The 17,942-nt window shown below is 39.5% G+C and overlaps 1 protein-coding gene across 6 annotated transcripts in view; it reads left to right on the top strand.

Moving 5' to 3' along the window:
• TPK1 (thiamin pyrophosphokinase 1) overlaps positions 1 to 17,942 on the top strand; it is a 325,993-nt gene that overhangs the window by 184,850 nt on the left and 123,201 nt on the right. For all 6 annotated transcript variants that reach the window (XM_032401396.1, XM_032401394.1, XM_032401393.1 and 3 more), the window contains one exon: positions 6 to 152. In XM_032401396.1, the coding sequence (XP_032257287.1) occupies positions 6 to 152 (147 nt within the window). The remainder of the gene's footprint in view (positions 1 to 5; positions 153 to 17,942) is intronic.

Raw genomic sequence — 17,942 nt, forward strand, 5'->3', positions numbered from 1 at the left:
CTTAGGTGGATGTCATTGTGACCTTGGGAGGTCTTGGTGGGCGTTTTGACCAGATTATGGCATCTGTGAGCACCCTGTTCCAAGCTACGTGCATCACTCCTGTGCCAATTATAATAATCCAAGAGGAATCTCTCATCTACCTGCTTCAGCCAGTAAGTGAAGAATAAATATAATGTCAGCACTTTGCTTCCACAGAACTTTTAACATTTGAGTAGACTTGCAGAAAACATGAGCCTACTGTGTGTCTTCGAAGTTGACCCATGAGTGAAGTTGACCATGTTTACCTACTTGTGTTTACCCTGGTCTCCTGCCTCAGAGCATGGAACAGCAAAAATGTGCAGGAGACGCCTCAAAGTTTTCATTTTGTTATGCCCAGAAAAAAAATATCTTGTAACTTTTAATTAAATTGATTAAGAATTAAATTTAACACTTTTGCATTTTGAGCAGCTGAATGTGAATGCCACTTGAGAAAAATCTCAACAGAGGAAACACAAAGCTTGGCAAATATTTCAAATGGAATTCTCATATATTTTCAGTGTTATCATTATAATTGGAAACTGGATTTGATTTTGTTAAGCACTGAAAAGAAAATCTTTAGCTTTTACTCTTCATAAGTTGCCTGCTTATTAATTTCACTGCCTCGGAATAAATTCTAATGATCATATCATTCACTTCCCATGATGAATATCGAGGAAATTTTCTATCAACATAGTGCTTAGAACAGAATTCTTATTAAATAAGTTTTATAAGGTTGATCCGTGAGTTCCTCTACAAAAATAATCATTTGGTAACATTTTTAGAAGATAGTGGACAGTTGTTCCTTTTTGCCTCTCATTGTGATGTACTGCTTACAGCGTTGCCCCTGCCCGTCTGCTGCCCACCGTCTGCAGCACGTCATTACCTAACAATTGTCGTTTGGTTCATGTAGGCACAATGCATGCTCCCTGTTGTTCGGCCAGCTTTGCATTTTTTTTTTCCTGGCTCTTTGCATTGCCTAGCTTTGCTGTTTTCTGGAACACTTCCTATGAGATGTGAAAAGGGAGCTGAAGAATTCCGTTTTCAAACTCAATAATGTCCATTTATTTAGTCAACAACCATTATGGAGCGCCTGCTATTTATTCCACTGCTAGGCAGTTGAGGACTAAGAAAACTAGTTATGTGATCTCTGCTCTCTAGCGAAGAAGTCATTTATAAAAACATAAACATAAAGCACCGTTAAAAGATTGGTACATAAATGAGATGAAAGATATGATTTGGTCATAAGTATAGTAAGGAAAGTCCACTCAGAGGCACTCACATTTTATTCACTCAGTTAATTCAACAAATACTTATCGGTTACCTGCTGTATACACCAGGCATTTACTTACCAGGGACATGGCAGCCAACTAAAGAGACAAAATCCCTGGTTTTCATTCTCTTGAGGCTACATTGGAGCAGGATCTTCAAGGATGAGTGGATGTTTGCTGTGGGAGATGGTGAGGAAGCCACACAAGGTGGAAGGAGCCACTAAAGAAAGGTACAGGCACAGGGCATGTCTTAGGATCTGCAGTATGGAAAATGCTAGGGAGATAAGACTAGAAAACTACTTAGATCATGAAGAGCCTTGAATTCTGCACTGTGGAGTGTGGACGTTTTTGCTGTAGGTAATGGGAAGTCATTAAAATATTTCACTTAGTGCTATGACATGAGCAGCTATGCTTCTTAGATTTCTAATTATGTGTTTGTTAAATACCTATTAATCTCCTAACAATTTCTGAAGCGTGAAACTTTCTACTATTATAAATCATTGAGCTTTATTATATTATATTGAGCTGATAGTGTGATTGCTAAAGTAGTCACCTGTAACTTGCTGTAGGTAGATATTCTAGTTAATAGATTACTAGTGGAAGCTGCAGTACAATAATTTTTAAAAAGTAAAAAAGGGAAGATTAACTGATAGAAAAAGCCATATCTGAAAAAATGACTTTTGCCCTTAAGAATTGTTCAGTGTGGGGCGCCTGGGTGGCTCAGTTGGTTAAGAATTGTTCAGTGTGTTTGGTGTTCTGTACCATCGTTGTAATGTGTATAATTGTGGACTTCCTAAGATGCCTCCAGCCAGGGAGGGATTCACTGGATTTCCTCCATCTACAGGTTGCTGTCTGTCGTCCGTTTGGAAAACTCAGCCATCAGTTTTTCAGATATTGTCTCAGGACTATTCTTCTCCCTTCCTTGGCAACTCCAATTAACTGTAATTAAGATCCTCCAGTTTTATCATGTGTATCTCAAAACTTCTCTTTCACGTTTTGTCTGCTTTAACCTCCCCGGGCTGCATTCTGAAGCTCATCACCTGTATTCTGTACCACTCTTCTGCTTTAGCCATGTCTATTTTGCTGCTAAAACCATCCACAGAGTTTTAAATTCCTCCCATGATTCTTCTTTCTTATATGCTTGTCCTCTACTCACTTTTTCAAGACCCTTTCTTTAAAACATAATTGTCATACTTACTTTATTGTCAAGAGTAATTCTAATACCTGTGGTCTTTATAAGTCCACTGTCTTGTATTCACTTTCACTTTTATATTTTGTAACCTCGATTCCTTCTGTGTGTTATGATTTTTGTCCATGACCTTATATTTCTGGGAACTTCACCTGTGAGAATTATTTGAAGTGTGAGTTAAAAGTGAGTCCACGGAGAATTTAGAGCAGACTCCTAGCCCAGTTATTTGTAGGCATTAACAACCTAGGACATCTATGGAGACTTTTTGACCATCTAGGTGTTGTAAATTCTAGCAGTTCTGCTAGGTTACAGGTGCTCAGGGGAGACTTGCCCCCTCTTCTCAGCTACAGAGTACCAGGGCTTGGTTGGACAGTTTTCCTAGTGGTCCAGTGGGAGTGTTATTTATATTCATTTATACTGAAAGTCTCTGCTTTATATGGTGCAGTCTCCTTTTACACTCCCAGCATTGGCAGGCCTTGGGCCTTGTCTCCTGATGACCTTCCATACTTGGATGCCTTGGAAATCAAAGCTCAAGTTCATCTGCTTTGGTAAACACCAAATATTTCAAAGGTGAAAGTTAGATTTGGTTTTCTTTTTCAGTCAGACCTTAGTTTTTGGCTTCTGAGCATCCTTAAAAAAAACAAAAACAGATGTTTGATGCCTTTAAAAAGATTTCTTTAACTTTTTTCTAGCACTTTTTATTGTTTTAAGTTGGTCAGGGTACTAATTTGTCACACTGCCTCTGTAAGTCTGGTCTTACTCTGCCTATGTTACAGGAGTAATTAACCCCCAATCTCAGAGGCTTATCTGAGATTAGGTTTTTGAGGTTTTTTTCTCATCAGTGGAATATCTGGTCTGGTTTGGGTGGCATCCTCCATTTTATATCTAAGCCAACTGGAAGAAATTGTGGAATCTGGGGAAAAGATAGCCAGAAAGTGGCACTGCATGTTTTTAAAGGCCAGGCCTGGCTGTGTCCTCTGTCACCTTTGGTGGGAACACAGTGACATTCCCCAGCGCACTGCAAGGCAGTCTAGGAAAAGAAGGCTGTGGCCCAGGGAGAGGAACCACTGTGTGAGCACAGAACACTGCCTCTCAAACTGCCAGAAACTGAAGTTTGGAAAGAAAGTCTGGAATCATGACCCTACATAATTTCTAGGAGCATACTTTTTTTCTCACTTATAAAATATGTTAAACTTAGTTGTTAAAACAGAATCCTCAGTTCTCCCAACATAGTTATCATATCGTATCATAGGCTACATGCTCCAAAACAGTGCCTTCTGGATTCTTTGGTATTGTGATTTTGTCTCATTGAAATGCACTAGGAAATTACCTATCCTAAGAAAGTAATGATTACATAGTGTGGGGCAGAAACCTGCACAGTCACGCCCTCTGTCATGTAGAGGGGTGACAGTATTTAGCATAGACTTCTACCTGCGGGGTTAACAGTGATGGCTTTCCTTCTCTTTGGCACTAGTTCTAGAGAAATCTTCCCAGAGTGTGCTCTTCCTCTCTCTCTCTCTCTGTCAAATAAATAAAATCTCCCCAGAAACACATACTAGGTCCCTGCTTTTCAATTGCTTTTAGTAAGAGAACACTAAGACAATTATTGGTATAAATGCAGAAGTCAAAATGAGTATGTTTGAGGGTTTAGGATATGAACCAATCTTATATAGTGTGCCATATTTTTAACAGTTTTAATTATGCACTTATGAAATGTGATTAACACCAAAACTTAATCAAAAGCTATACTAAAATTAGTTCATAGAACCATTCTGCATTCTAGAAATGAGACTCAGATCATTGAGCTGAACTGACTTTGTCATGTGTGTTTTGATGTTATCCATGTACGAGAGCACACATCTCTATTAGGCAGTGTGCATGTTTTGGGAGGATACTCAGGGTGTCTATAGTTGCTGTTCATTGTTTATAGGACTGATCATAATCACAATCACAATGGACAGAAAAAACCTCATAACTTTAAATTGAAACCATTTTCAAATATTGTGGAACTAGGGCCCAAGAAAATCAATCTGGTATGCTTCAGTGCCAAATAAAGAATGGTTTGAAACTTTTTAAATGTATTTTTAATTGAAAGTCAACAAATAGCTGTTCTCAGAAAGGAAGATAATTTTGGAACTTTTACAAGAAGCGCTTAATTTGAGCTTCATAACAGTACTGTGAGGAAAGCAGGACAGGTACGTCGGTCACACAGCAAAGTGTTTTGACCTAACACTTTCCACTACACTACATTTCCTCTTTCTTAGGGCTAGTGGATTAACGTGCAAATAGCAAACTCTTAGAACAAGTTACAGTTCATAGGCTGGTGATTATCCATAAGCAATGTTTAACTGAGGGGCCAGTTGGTGTGTGTCTAGGGTTGTGTGTGTGTGTAATTATTCTTCACAACATTTTCAAATAAGATGAATTTGGGGTACACTTTAAGGGTATATCCCACCTCGTTGCTCCCCTAAACTAAACAAAAATGACTCGAATTTCCCTCAAGTATAACAAAACCTACATACATCAAGAATTTTTATCATTGAAGAAGACTGAGGGAGATTACCTTTGAGCTTTGCTAAAAATACTTCAAAAGCGGTGAAATTCAATGTAAATGCTAATTATTATGAGGATTATTTTTGAGAACAGTGTTTTCTAGAATTGGTTCTGTAATTATAGATTGTCTGAAATTGAAGATAATAGCAGGAGGATGAGACATGTTATGGGAACTGTTGGTATGACTGATAAAATGTTTTGGTGCTGTGCTTTGCTAAGAGAACTCATCTGTGTCTATTAAGTGGCAGTGATAGCCCTAGACCAGGGGACTAAAATGTGCTTTTTTAAAATCTTTATAAAAAAGCCACCCAAACCCCAAATTATCTTAGCATTTCTGCGATAGTCTACATGTGAGACTCTCTTGAGACTGTTAGATAAATAAGTCAGCGTCCTTCATTCATGAGCAGAGAGTCCTTTCGGTCACTGCGGGCTGACCCGCATGTCCAGAGACCGTTCCCTTAAAGTTATAGAGGTTGTTCCAGACTGAAATCTTTCATCTGCGTTCTCTCTTCATTCCCCTTTCTGTGACTTATTTTGGTTATTACAAATTGAATTTTAAGACAAGGAGACAATAGTATAGCTCCAGATCTATATAAATATGGAAAAATATTTGGAATTTTTTAGCTGGTTTATTTTTGAATATATAATGTCTTTTATAGTGTTTTGGCATATTTCACTTGCTATGGGTCAAAATATCATTTTGACTGAAAGCCTCAGTAGGTAGCATTTACTTTAAAAATGATAGATTGTACGTTCCTTCAAATGGAAAATTAAAAATAGAATGCATAATAGCTCCTCCCTTAAAAGTAAGCATTTCTCTTTTACTTTCCAAAATGTCTTCTTAATAAGACTTTATGACCTTTTATGAACAGGAGATTTTATGAAACCAGTGAGAGACATTTTCGACATGAAACACTACTGGTATCAGTTATTAGTTAGGCTGTATTCCTTATGAAGACATTTAGATGCTCCCAGCCATGTTTATCATGCTAGCCATGCAGTGTGGATGGTTCCAGATTTCTCATACGTACTTTCTCATTTTCTGCTCCTGTGCTTCTCAGGAGTACAGAAACATTAGCTTCTGTACACTGAGCATAAATTATCTTTTATCTGCAAGTTTTATGGCAGTTGGTAATACAAGTTAATAGGATTTATGACCAAGAAATGAGATGTCCAAGAGTTAATAAGGCATGCCTTTTACATTATCCTAAACCTTGTTCAGTGATTCCTAGTCAGGATTCCAGTATCTGATGCAGGGGAATGGTGTTACAGAGCAGACTTCCATCACTTTTTATCTCACCTGAGCAAACTTCTAAATATGTTGTAAATATTTCTTCCTCATGATCTTAGTCATGTTTACTACTACTTGTTTTTTCACTCACTAGAACAATTATTTGCTGTTTAAATTTCTCACATTTTATAAATTAGACATTTGCAATGCTGGTAATGAATATGATAGGAAAATGTTAAGAGTCTGATAGAAGCTGGATATCCATGATGTAAATTTGGCATGCATGATGGTTTCTGCTGCGAACTGAGGGTATGGGTCTGTCTACCCACATGTCCAGGACCATCTCATCAGTGACAGCACCAGGGAAGTGATTCTCAGAATATCAACTATATAGTAGAGGTGCCTGGGTGACTCATTCTAGTGTCCAGCTCTTGATCTTAGCTCAGGTCTTGATCTCAGGGTCATGCGTTCAAGCCCCACCATGGGCTCCAGGCTGGGTATGGAGCCTACTTAAAAATAAAACTATATAGTAGCATAGAACCGTTAAATATTAGTGTAAATGGTATAAAACCTTAAAGATCATTTTGTGGATAAGCAATTGTAGGGACTTAAAGGTAAAGTGATTTGCCCAAGGTCATACAGAGTGTTTCTTTGAAAGAAAATGGATGCTAAACATGAGGTGGATCTCAGGCAGCAGTGGTCTGCAAAGGACCACCAGGTATCTCCTCTCTAAGGATGGGCTGTCACATTGAGCTCTCGCTTTCCTCTTCCATAACTCCCAAGTGCTAACCCATTCCTTCCTCTGCCCTACTACCCATCTAAGCTTGCTTTTCTGGGAAAGTTCTGCCACTCAGTGTCTGACCTAAACATTCTACCTTCAAATTGTGTCCTCTGCATTACTCACTCTCTTTGGCTTTATCTGCTCTGCTCTGCCAGGGCAGCAGCTTCTCCATGTGGAATACAGACACACATCTTCCCAAAGCATCCTCCTCTGTCCCCTCACTTCAAACCTTGCCCAGCTTTCTAGGGAAAATGTTTCTGTGCCCGTTTTCTCCTTCTCTTCTTTCCTCTTCTGTGTGCTTTTCCCCTTCCTCCTCTACAGGGAGTTTTAAAATTATAAACCAAAACCTATCCTGTTTAGAACTTTGTGTTAGTCTTAGTATGTTATTATGAAAACATGACATTTTAATGAGCAATAAGACAACAAAATTCTAAAGCTATACAATTCTCATTTTTCTAAGTGCCCTCTAATGTCCTCGTTAGATTGCCATAGAAATATTTCCTTTATGGTTTTATTCATGTTTAATTAAACTAATTTTATGTAACTAAGAAATTAACCACACATTCTTAAAGAGTTTATTTTATAGGTATTGTGTTCTGTTTTGTTGATTTACAGCATAGAATATTTCATCAACAAACACTCTTCAAACACCTGTTATGTAGTAGATACTGTGGCAGGCAGTGAGAATGTGGAAATAAAGCAAATGGCTTCTGTTCTACTGCTCATAGTTCAGTGAAAAGCCAGAAGAATAAATTGCAAAATTCAGAAATCTGTTAGAAGAATATAGTGAGTGCAGAGGGCTTGGGTGGCTGAGTTGGTTAAGCTTCTGGCTCTTGATCTCAGCTCAGGTCTCGATCTCAGGATCGGAAGTTCAAGCCCTGGGTTGGGCTCCATGCTGGGTGTGGAGCCTCCTTCAAAACAAAGCACTGAGTGCTGTGAGGATGGCGTGGAAAAAGCATCTAATCCAGATTGGTGACAGGGTTGGTGGTGATCATGGAGATAGTTTCTCAGGGGAGATAACATCTAATGGGGAGTTAGGCAAAGAGAGATGAATAAAGACATTTAATGTGGAAGGAGTATCATGTGCAAGGCAACCTGGGAGAACTTGGCACAATTGCTAGATCCTTGGGAGCCGTAGGAGATGCAGCTAGAGGTAAGAAAGGTAGAGGGACTTGTTTGCGTTCTCAGGTAGATGGTCTTTATATTGATGGCAGAGCTCAGGTATTAAGCATTTTTATCAAGGGAATGGCATTAGATTACCGTTTAGAGAGTTTAGTGTGTAGCAATGTTGGATAAATTGGTTAGGGAAGAGATGGAAGCTATTCAACTCTTAGAAATCCAAAAAAGAAATGATGAATAAGTCAGCTTCACTTTGCTGATTGAGTTCCTTGGGATGTGTGCTCGAAAGTCTTCTTTGGAGGAATACAGGGGGCAGGGAGTCAATGTAATGACTAGGATTTTGGATTACACAGTTGGTTGCTGTCTTTCTTTAAAATAGAGAATATGAGAAGAACAGGTGAAGATAGGAAGTTGGTCAGCTGACTCTGGGACACAAAGAGATTGATCTGTCTTTGAAACTATGTAGAAGTGCTTAAATATAGATATATAGATATCTGTAGAATAATTTCTCCTTTTAGGCAGTTCTTCTGTGTGTGTGTGTGTGTGTGTGTATGATTCTACTCAACTTATACACACACACACACACACACACACAGCTTGACCTGGTGATATACCTTGAGAATCATGAACATATACATGGTAATTAAAAACTTGGAGTGGAGTCTTACACATTGAAAGAGGGTATGGAGTGAAAAGATCAATGGCAGAACCCTAGAGAATAGAATACCTTAATGGAAAAGAAATAGGAGAACTACAAGAGTGGTATCACTGAGACCAGGTAGTTTTGAGTTTCAAGAGGTAAGGGAGTGATCAGCTAAGGTGCTGAGAATATAAAAGATAGACTAAGTTTGGCAGCTCGAAAGGAACTTGATCAGGTACAGTTTTCATGGCAAAATATGGGTAGAAACCAGATTACTTTGAGTTGATTATTAAATAGGAAGGGATATAGAAATCCATTGCTCTTGCTAACCCTTTCTCACTGTTCATTCACTTTAATTGAATTTGGGGGACTGACCTGGGAAGTAATGACGACTTATAAAATTATTTTGGTGAGGCCGTTTTCCAAGCTAAACAAAACCAGAACATGAATGTTAGGGATTATACCTTTCCTAAGAGGCATGAGCAGAAGTGCAGCTACCATGCTATGCGTTTGTAAGATGGCTTGCACAGTGATGGACGCTGACTGTGTCACTAGATGCTGGTGAAGTGCTTTTCAACCTATTTCAAGTCTGTCTTCTCTTCCTGGCCTGCCCCCAGTTCCACAATCCTGGTGGGCCCTTCCCCTCCTCCTCTACATGGGCACCTTGGTCTGGGGCTAAGTGTGAAGCTTTGAGTTTGACCTTTAAATCTCCCTCTTGCTGGCCTGTCATCTTCTGTGTTACATAACCTGAGAATCTGGTCCATCAGTTGTTTTCCAAACTGACCACAGCCACTGCTTTTCTGTACCACAAATAATTTTGAAGTCACTCTCTTAAAGCCCTACTCAAATTTTCTGACTTCTACACAGAATTTCCAGGTAAGCCTTTCTGAACTTCCCCCATCTGGATCATTTTCATCACTTTTTAAAATCTTTTTTCTCGCATGGACCCCAAGCAGTCAATCCATAAGACAGAATTTACTAAGTTATAACTTTTCTCATTTTCTAAACCTTAAAAAAATTACAGTTACATATTTATGATCAAAGATGAAATAATGATCACACTTAGTTCATCTGATTCTAGCCAAATCCAAATAAATAGGAAGTTTTAGACGATTTGAATATACTATTGCCATTAACAAGTGTTCATGATTGCTTCCTCTTATACAATACAGGGTGGCTGGGCGTCCCAGGCTGTGACTTAGTCCGCTTATTTCTCTACTGTCATGCGCTTTCTTCCTACTTCACTGAAAGCTCATTTGAGGGAGTGATGGCTGCTTTAGGTGGCTGCCAGTGTGTTTCTACCCTTGAGGACGATGGTGGCAGGGCTGGTAGGTTTTAAGGCAACCTGGATACAATGAAGTCTCAGAGGGAAAGGCGTGCAATAACAGCCCGATACCCACCACTCACCCATACAGCTTACAAGTTCTTTAACCTTATAGGAGTCTTTCACTAAAGAGGGCTTATAGAAAGATGACCCATCAGCAAAAACCTGTGGTGATCCTTCAGTGATTCCAAAGGAACAAGGGAGGAAATACCAAATTCAGTCTCTATGGAAACTGTTTAAAAACTTACTTGAACATTGGCCTTTCATTTTCAACCATGAGTGACAGAGAATCCATTTTGGAGACTGGATGCAATCCATAAGCCTGCTGTGTGCGGGCAAAACAATAGAAAAGACAGCATCAGCGTTTGTGTGAGCTCTGTCATCCTAATTCATCATAATCCAATTGTAGGTAACGTAATGGAATATTGGATGCTAGGTGTCAGAGTTTCCTTTAGTTCCCCTTCCACAGTCCTCTGTGGCAAGGACACAAGCACACTGTGTCATGTAGACTTAGTTCAATTGAGCGTTGCTTCAGCATCTCTCTTTGATTGAAAACAAAAGGTTGCCAATGCGGTATCAATGAGCTGTGAAGTGATCTGAGTGTTACCAGCAGGGAAATGAAATGAGCCTCTGGGAAGAAGATTGGCACAAGTGAAAGTTTCTGTATAAAGGGCTTCCTACGGCTCCAGCTGGGTGGTATTACTTCTTATCCAATTAAGATTTTTTCCCCCCTGAATTTGGGAGCATTTTGATCTTGTTTGTTCCCAAAATGATCAAAACTGAAAGTGAAGAAAAAGTGGAAAATGTATCAAAATAAAGTTCAGCTAGAAGGGCTGGGATTTGAGGGTACTTATTTAAACTGTGCATTCACCCTCCTGGATGTTATAAAGCTCTTCCAAGGAATGGTGTAAGATGCCTTGCCCTCCTACAGACACATACACACACACACACACACACACACACACACACTGCATGTAACATACATGTGCATGCATACACACACACCAAGAATCTCAGCACTTCTAAGCCAGTCTTACTGAGAGGAAGGAAAATAAGTGTACTCTCTGGTCAACTGGGGAGGATTTCTTTTCTTTTTCTCCTTTTTCTTTTTTTTTGAAAACCACTATCCTACATAGTTGTCTTTTAAAAGGTCCACTTAATCCTTCATAACTTTGTCATGATCAGAATTATATTTGACTTACATGCATATGGAATAGTTTAACAGTGAAATTTATAAAAATGCATCAAAGTTAGGAACCAAGTTAGCAAAGCAGAGTATAACCTAGGATGAGCTACAGACTGAGAAAGAGGGTTAAACTTACTTTGACAGAGAATAGCATTAAAGATGCCCCAATCCCATATTGTCTTCTGAAGCAGACTATGTGATATCAAGTAGATAAGATAGTCTCAGTGTCAAAGACATACTGTCTGTTAATATACCTCTGGAATCTCTTGACAGCCATGTAGGAATTATAAAATAACCTCTGTACCTGAAAGGTTGGAATATTATATTTTAATAGTATTTGTAGAGCTATGCAGCTTTTAACATGTATGAAATCCTGTCAGCATCATCTCATTTGACTCTCCAGCAGTCCTCTTAAGCAGAGCACTCCTGTTCGTTGTTTCTATTTCTCAGATGAGGAAACTCTGCACAGAACAATGTTGTAAGAGTATGGTACATCCATGGATAGTCTAGGAATTTTCTGAATCCTACTCTTGTGCCATTTGCTTTATAGCCTTCTGTTAAAATTCATGCCTACTCTCTGAATTTCAGTGGATCCATATGGAGGGCTCCAAAAGAATGAAGGAAAGGTAACCAGTTGCAAGCATTATCTATGCATGAAGAGTGGCTCATTCAGGAAGTAGGCATTGCAATCATCTGCACAGCTTTATTTTTTTCCTTAGTCAACTTTTTTAGTATGGAAAGAATCATATTTACAGGGAATTTGAAAGACTAGCATGATGAACAACATATTCCAACCATTTGTAATTTTTTAAACATTTTATCATGTGTGTTTCATGTATAAACTTTTTTTTTCTTTTGGTAACCATTTGAAAGTAAGTTGCAGATATCACATCACTTTGTTCTAAATACTTCAACGTGGAGGATGATATTTAGAAACCAAGATCCAGGTAATAGACGTGCTTATTGGTACTGTGTGGCATTGCTTTTAGACTTTCTCAGTAAACAGAACTAAAAACAGCAAAAAGGTATGTGTGTGTGTGTATGTATAAATCATGGGTCCACATTGATATTTTGAATTCAGTTTTAATATGTAGTTTTTAAACTTTTATATTTTTATTTCTTTAACCACCCCCCCACACACACACACACAAAATCCTGGCTTGAAATGCTATACTTGTATTATACTATAGTATATAGTAGTCAGTTTCATATTTATAATACCCACATTACTACTAACAGTAAAGCTACTGAGTGAAATTTAAGATGTCTTTGTAGGTCTGTCTTTAAATTATATCCCAGCCAGAGTACTGTATCTAAAATTTCTCACTTTAAATATTAAAATTTGTTCTTTCTGTGGTTATGCTGCTTATTTAATATACTGTTAGGCTCATTTGTTGCAGTTGATTTGAAGTTATAAGACCTTATTTTTTTAATTATTTAAAATATTTTACAAATAATTATATAGCCTAAAGGCAAAGCTTGATTAAATATACCCTCGGGGGGTGCCTGGGTGGCTCAGTCGTTAAGTGTTTGCCTTCAGCTCAGGTCATGATCCCAGGGTCCTGGGATTGAGCCTCGCATCGGGCTCCCCGCTCAGCGGGAAGCCTGCTTCTCCCTCTGTCTGCCACTCCCCCTGCTTGTGTTCCTTCTCTTGCTGTGTCTCTCTCTGTCAAATAAGTAAATAAAATCTTTAAAAAAAAAAAAAAGATACCCTCGGGAGAGGTCTTGCTTTTATTCCTATCTCCCTCACCACCACCACCACCCTCCTTCAGAATTTTTCAGATTCTTGCAAAAAAATAAAACCAAAACAAATATGTACACATTTTCTCATCCCCCCCTTCTTTTTTAAAAAAAAAAATATTTATTTGACAGAGAGAGACACAGCAAGAGAGGGAACACAAGCGGGGGGAGTGGGAGAGGGAGAAGCAGGCTTCTTGCAGAGCGGGGAGCCCGATGTGGGGCTCGATCCCAGGATTCTGGGACCAAGACCTGAGCCGAAGGCAGACACCTAACGACTGAGCCACCCAGGCACCCCTCATTTCCCCCTTTTTATATGAAATTTAGCATACTATATATATGTCTCTACCTCCTTTTTTTCACATATTTTGGAAACCACTCTATTCAGCAATAGAGATCATCCTTATTTCTTTATTATGACTATCATGAGGACATTTCTAAATGTACTGTCATTTATCCATGTGTAGTTTTTGAAAGAACATACTGGAAATTCAGACTAGGTAGTTCTTTGAGTTGAAGCTGTGTATATTTTGAGAATATTCCTCAGGTGGTTCCATGCACATTCCCATTTGAGACCTCTTTTGCTCTCAGAACACCTTATGAAGTGGAGACAATATGATCCAGTTTTAAAGATGAACAAACTGGGTCTTACAAAGATGAATTGGCTTTCAGGGGTTATTCCACTCCTTAACAGTAAAGCCACATTCCAAATCTGTGTCAGACTGATGCTTTAGCTTTCTCCACTCCATGATTCTGTTCGCACTTACATGATTCGTGTGCTTGGTATGATGCCATTCAGTGTAGAAAAAGCAATTTAAAAAGATAAACTCATTGGGGCACCTGTATGGCTCAGTCGGTTAAGCGTCCATTTCTTGATTTTGGCTCAGGTCATGATCTCAGGGTCATGAGATCAAGCCCTGCGTTGAACTCCACACTAGATGTGGAGCCTGCTTAAGATTCTCATTCTCCCTCTGTACCCACCCCCCAACTGTGCTCTCTCTCTCTCAAGAAAAAAAAAAAAAAGATAAACTCATTAAACATAGCCTATAAATACCACATAATTTTTTATAACAGAGAATTAGGCTTCCCTGCCATCCTTTGTAGAGTGTATGTGTTTTTAAATAGAAATGAATGGGCACAATCACGGTTTTCTTACCAAAGAAGAAGAATGTTCTATTACAGCTGAGGTAGTAATGGTAATGAATCAGAGTCTTTTCTTTTTGGAAAAAGTCATGTTGATAGAGGAACCTCAAAATTGATTAATTACATACATGTTGGCCTTTCCAATTGTCTGATGATAGGAAGCCAATTTCACTCCTAACCAGAAGCCCTCAAGGTAAAAGACACAGAGTATAGAACATTGGTCTTATTTTTATCAGGGAAGGTTAATGTACAAAAATGCTGCTCAGGGGACAGTGGAGAAGGATTTATTTTCTCCTGGGTGAAGCTAGGCTATTAAGAAGTGGGCACTCCTTGAAATTTTGATAATAGTAATTGAAAAGCTATGAGTAGAGCTTAATATTTTTTTCTGAGCATATTTTACACTATAAAATATTTCCCAGAGCAGAGTAAGCCTTGTGAAAAATAGAAGGACTTGGACAGGTTTTTCATATATTCATTCAACCAACATACTATTAAAGACTTATTTGTATCAGGTATTTACAAATTGCTAGACCAAAGAGGAATAAGTTCCTCTCAAAGAGCTAATAGTATCATCATTAAATAGATCATGATTTCATAATAAAATAAGCTTCGTAGTACAAATATATACAGAATATCATGGAGGCCTACAGAAGCAGCACGTAATATGCCACAGATAGGTTGTACATACAGCTAGTAAGCCGCAGAGATGAGATATGCCAAGGCATTCTGTGTGCATATGTACTGCTCTGTGCTCTTATTAATTGCTACATTGCTCTGTCCCTGAGAAAAACAAATTAGGGCTGTTTTCAGTGATAGAAACATAGACTGATAGGGCATAGCTACAACTCTGTATGCAGACCTCGTTCTGTTCATTGAACTTACCTCTTAGATGCAAAGATTCCTGCCCTTGTAAGCACCAATTCATTGCAGCCCCTTTCATAACATGATTTTAAATAGTGTTAAATATGGCAAGTTATTAGCAGCAACACTTAATACTGCATACCATCCAGTAGGCTGCCATAAAGAATTTCATTTCTAAAACCAAATAGTGCATAATTCTTTAAATTCATCTTATCTTTAACACATACTTCATTTAAAACAATTTTATGAACCAAATTCTAACTTACTACTTAGCATAAAAATGTTGATGTGCAACATTTAAAAAAATTAATGCTACAGATCTTGTCCTCTCTTCCTTTTATCTACAATACTTTTTATATGAAAAATTGCATTTATGTCTAAAATAGAAGTTTATTACAGCAAGGCTCTTTTGGAAAGGAGTTATTCTCAAAGAAAGGAAACATTCAGAATCATTACAAAGGGAACTGGAAGGAGACTGTATATCATAGTTAATTATAGAATAGATATTTAATGAGCAAATGTATGAAGAAGCCATGTGGTATTTATTATCCTCTGCTTTGTTAGGTCTGAAAATTTTAAATTACTCAACACACATGTGGGTGTTGTCTAGGGCTTCTGGCTCTGCGTGGAAGGCTCGAGTCCTGACTGGCGCTTACTAACCATGGCTCCTCGAGACTCTGAGTCTCAGTTTTTCCATGTGCAGCTGGAATGGTAATGTGTGTGCTTTTCATGAAAATTAAAATGTTTAAGGCCATGTATATGGAAGCTTGTTTTGTTTTGTTTTTTTTGTTTGGTTTCTTTCCTTAGGGCTTCAAGTGGAAAGGGCTGAATTAATCATAAATTATTGGCACAGTGTCATCATTGGTCATTTTGTTTCACTATTTGATTAGGATTTGTTGATTCAAATCCCATCCCCTCTAGGATTCCCTTTTCATCGCATAAAAAACCATCCTAGTATAAGTTATCTTTTTGTTTATATGTCCTTGCGAATTGTGTATTGTTTTTATGGCCACTAAAAAATATTTTTGTGTGTATCTCTAAAAGAAAGGGATTCCTAAAAACCATAAGTGCAGTCCCATTTTGCACCCCAAAAAAGTTAAAAATACTTAATGTGATGAAATAAAGTGTTTGCCTCCATTTCCTCCATTGTTTTAAGATGTTTTTATGGTGGGTTGTATGATCAGGGACCCAAACAAGGCCTGTCTGTTGCAGTAGGTTGGTGTTTGTTTTATTTTTTTAAAAGATTTTATTTGACAGAGAGAGACATAGTGAGAGAGGGAACACAAGCAGGGGGAGTGGGAGAGGGAGAGCAGGCTCCCCGCAGAGCAGGGAGCCCGGTGTGGGGCTCGATCCCAGGACCCCGGGATCACGACCTGAGCTGAAGGCAGCCCCTTAGCCTACTGAGCCACCCAGGTTGGTGTTTTTGTTGTTCTTTTAAACAGTAGGTCCCCTTGCCTGAGTGTGCCTCCACTTCTCTTTTTCTTCTCATTCCTCTTTTTATTCCCCTCCTTCCTCAACCTTTTCCTTGAAGAAACTCTGTCATTTGTTCTATGGAATTTTCAGTCTGGGCTCATTGCGTGGCATGGTATCATTACTTTCAATTTTCCTTTGAATTTTTGTAATTTTTAGGTAATTCTAGAGCTGTGATCAGACATTAAAAAATTGGGAGATTCCTGAAATGGGTGATATTACATCACAACATTTGGTTGCTCTTTATTGTGATGTCATAGCATTGGTGACCATCGTGTGCCTCCATGACCTTATTAGCATTTGCTAAATGCTAGTACTAACCTCTTCTGCTGCTGTTACTTCGTTGATTGCCTGAAACACCTCGAAAGAAAAGCTTCCCTCAGACCAGCTAATGGGTTATCCTCTGGAATAGTCTGTAAAGGAAGGCAGGCTATACACTTAATTCTTTTTCCCTTAATTTACTATTTTTCAAAATAATAAATTGATTCCCTAACATTCTTTTTTTTTTTTAATTGCTTTACTCAATACAGCAAAGAGGGAGCAAAACCCTCTACACAGTTTCATAAGACACATTGTAGAGAAAAAAGGGACTTAGAAGGATCAACAGTACCCTAGGGTCTCGGTGGTACGTTCCTGGGGGAGGTGGACCACTAATTCCTGGTGGAGGGGGTTTCCTTCTTGGAGGGGGCGTGCCTGTTGGAGTCCCTCAAGCAGGGGGAAGCCCAGCTCGTGGGCGCATGGGTGGTCTCATACCACGTGGGGAGCCTGGAGGTGGTGGTGTTCTGCCCACGGGGGGGTCCCCCGTCCTGCTGGGTGCTGAGTTGGGGCTCCAGCACTGCTGGCAGGAACAGCAGCTGCAGCAGTCCCTACAGTGCCTCTTCCCTGCAGGGTCCTTCATTTCATGTGGCGATGCCCCCGCCCCCGCGGCCCCCCGGACAGGGCCTGCTAGTCCTGTAGGAGCCCGGGCAGTTGGAACACCAGTTGGCACTCCTCTGCCAGCTGCCCTGCCAAGCCCAGGGCCTCCTGCAGCTGCAGCAAGCGGTGCCTGAGCAGTGCCGGCATCTTCAGGGGGTGCTCCTTCCACAGTCATGGAAACCAGGTTTTCCCCAGGGAGCAGCACCAGACCCGAATCCCACTTCTCTTCACACTGTGGCTGCTTCAGTCTTTGGCTTGGTCTTCCTGAACTCCTCACACTCCCAAAGGCTTAAGTCCGCGTTCCAGTTAAAAGCCTTCAAAGCGCCGGTGGAGATTTGGCCACCCCGCAGGGTGCGTCTCATTCTGTGGTCGCTGCGCTGCGGCACCCGCTGCTCTTCCCGCAGTCATGGCTGCGGTCGCACCACATCCAGCGTCTGCAGTGGTTCCAGGGTCCTAAGAGCTAAGGGAAGGCTCCAGATGGAGGTTTGATGCGCGCTCTCCTACAAA

Source organism: Phoca vitulina, unplaced genomic scaffold, assembly GCF_004348235.1.
Source record: "Phoca vitulina isolate PV1807 unplaced genomic scaffold, GSC_HSeal_1.0 scaffold4, whole genome shotgun sequence".
In the NCBI taxonomy this organism is placed as follows: Eukaryota; Metazoa; Chordata; class Mammalia; order Carnivora; family Phocidae; genus Phoca; species Phoca vitulina.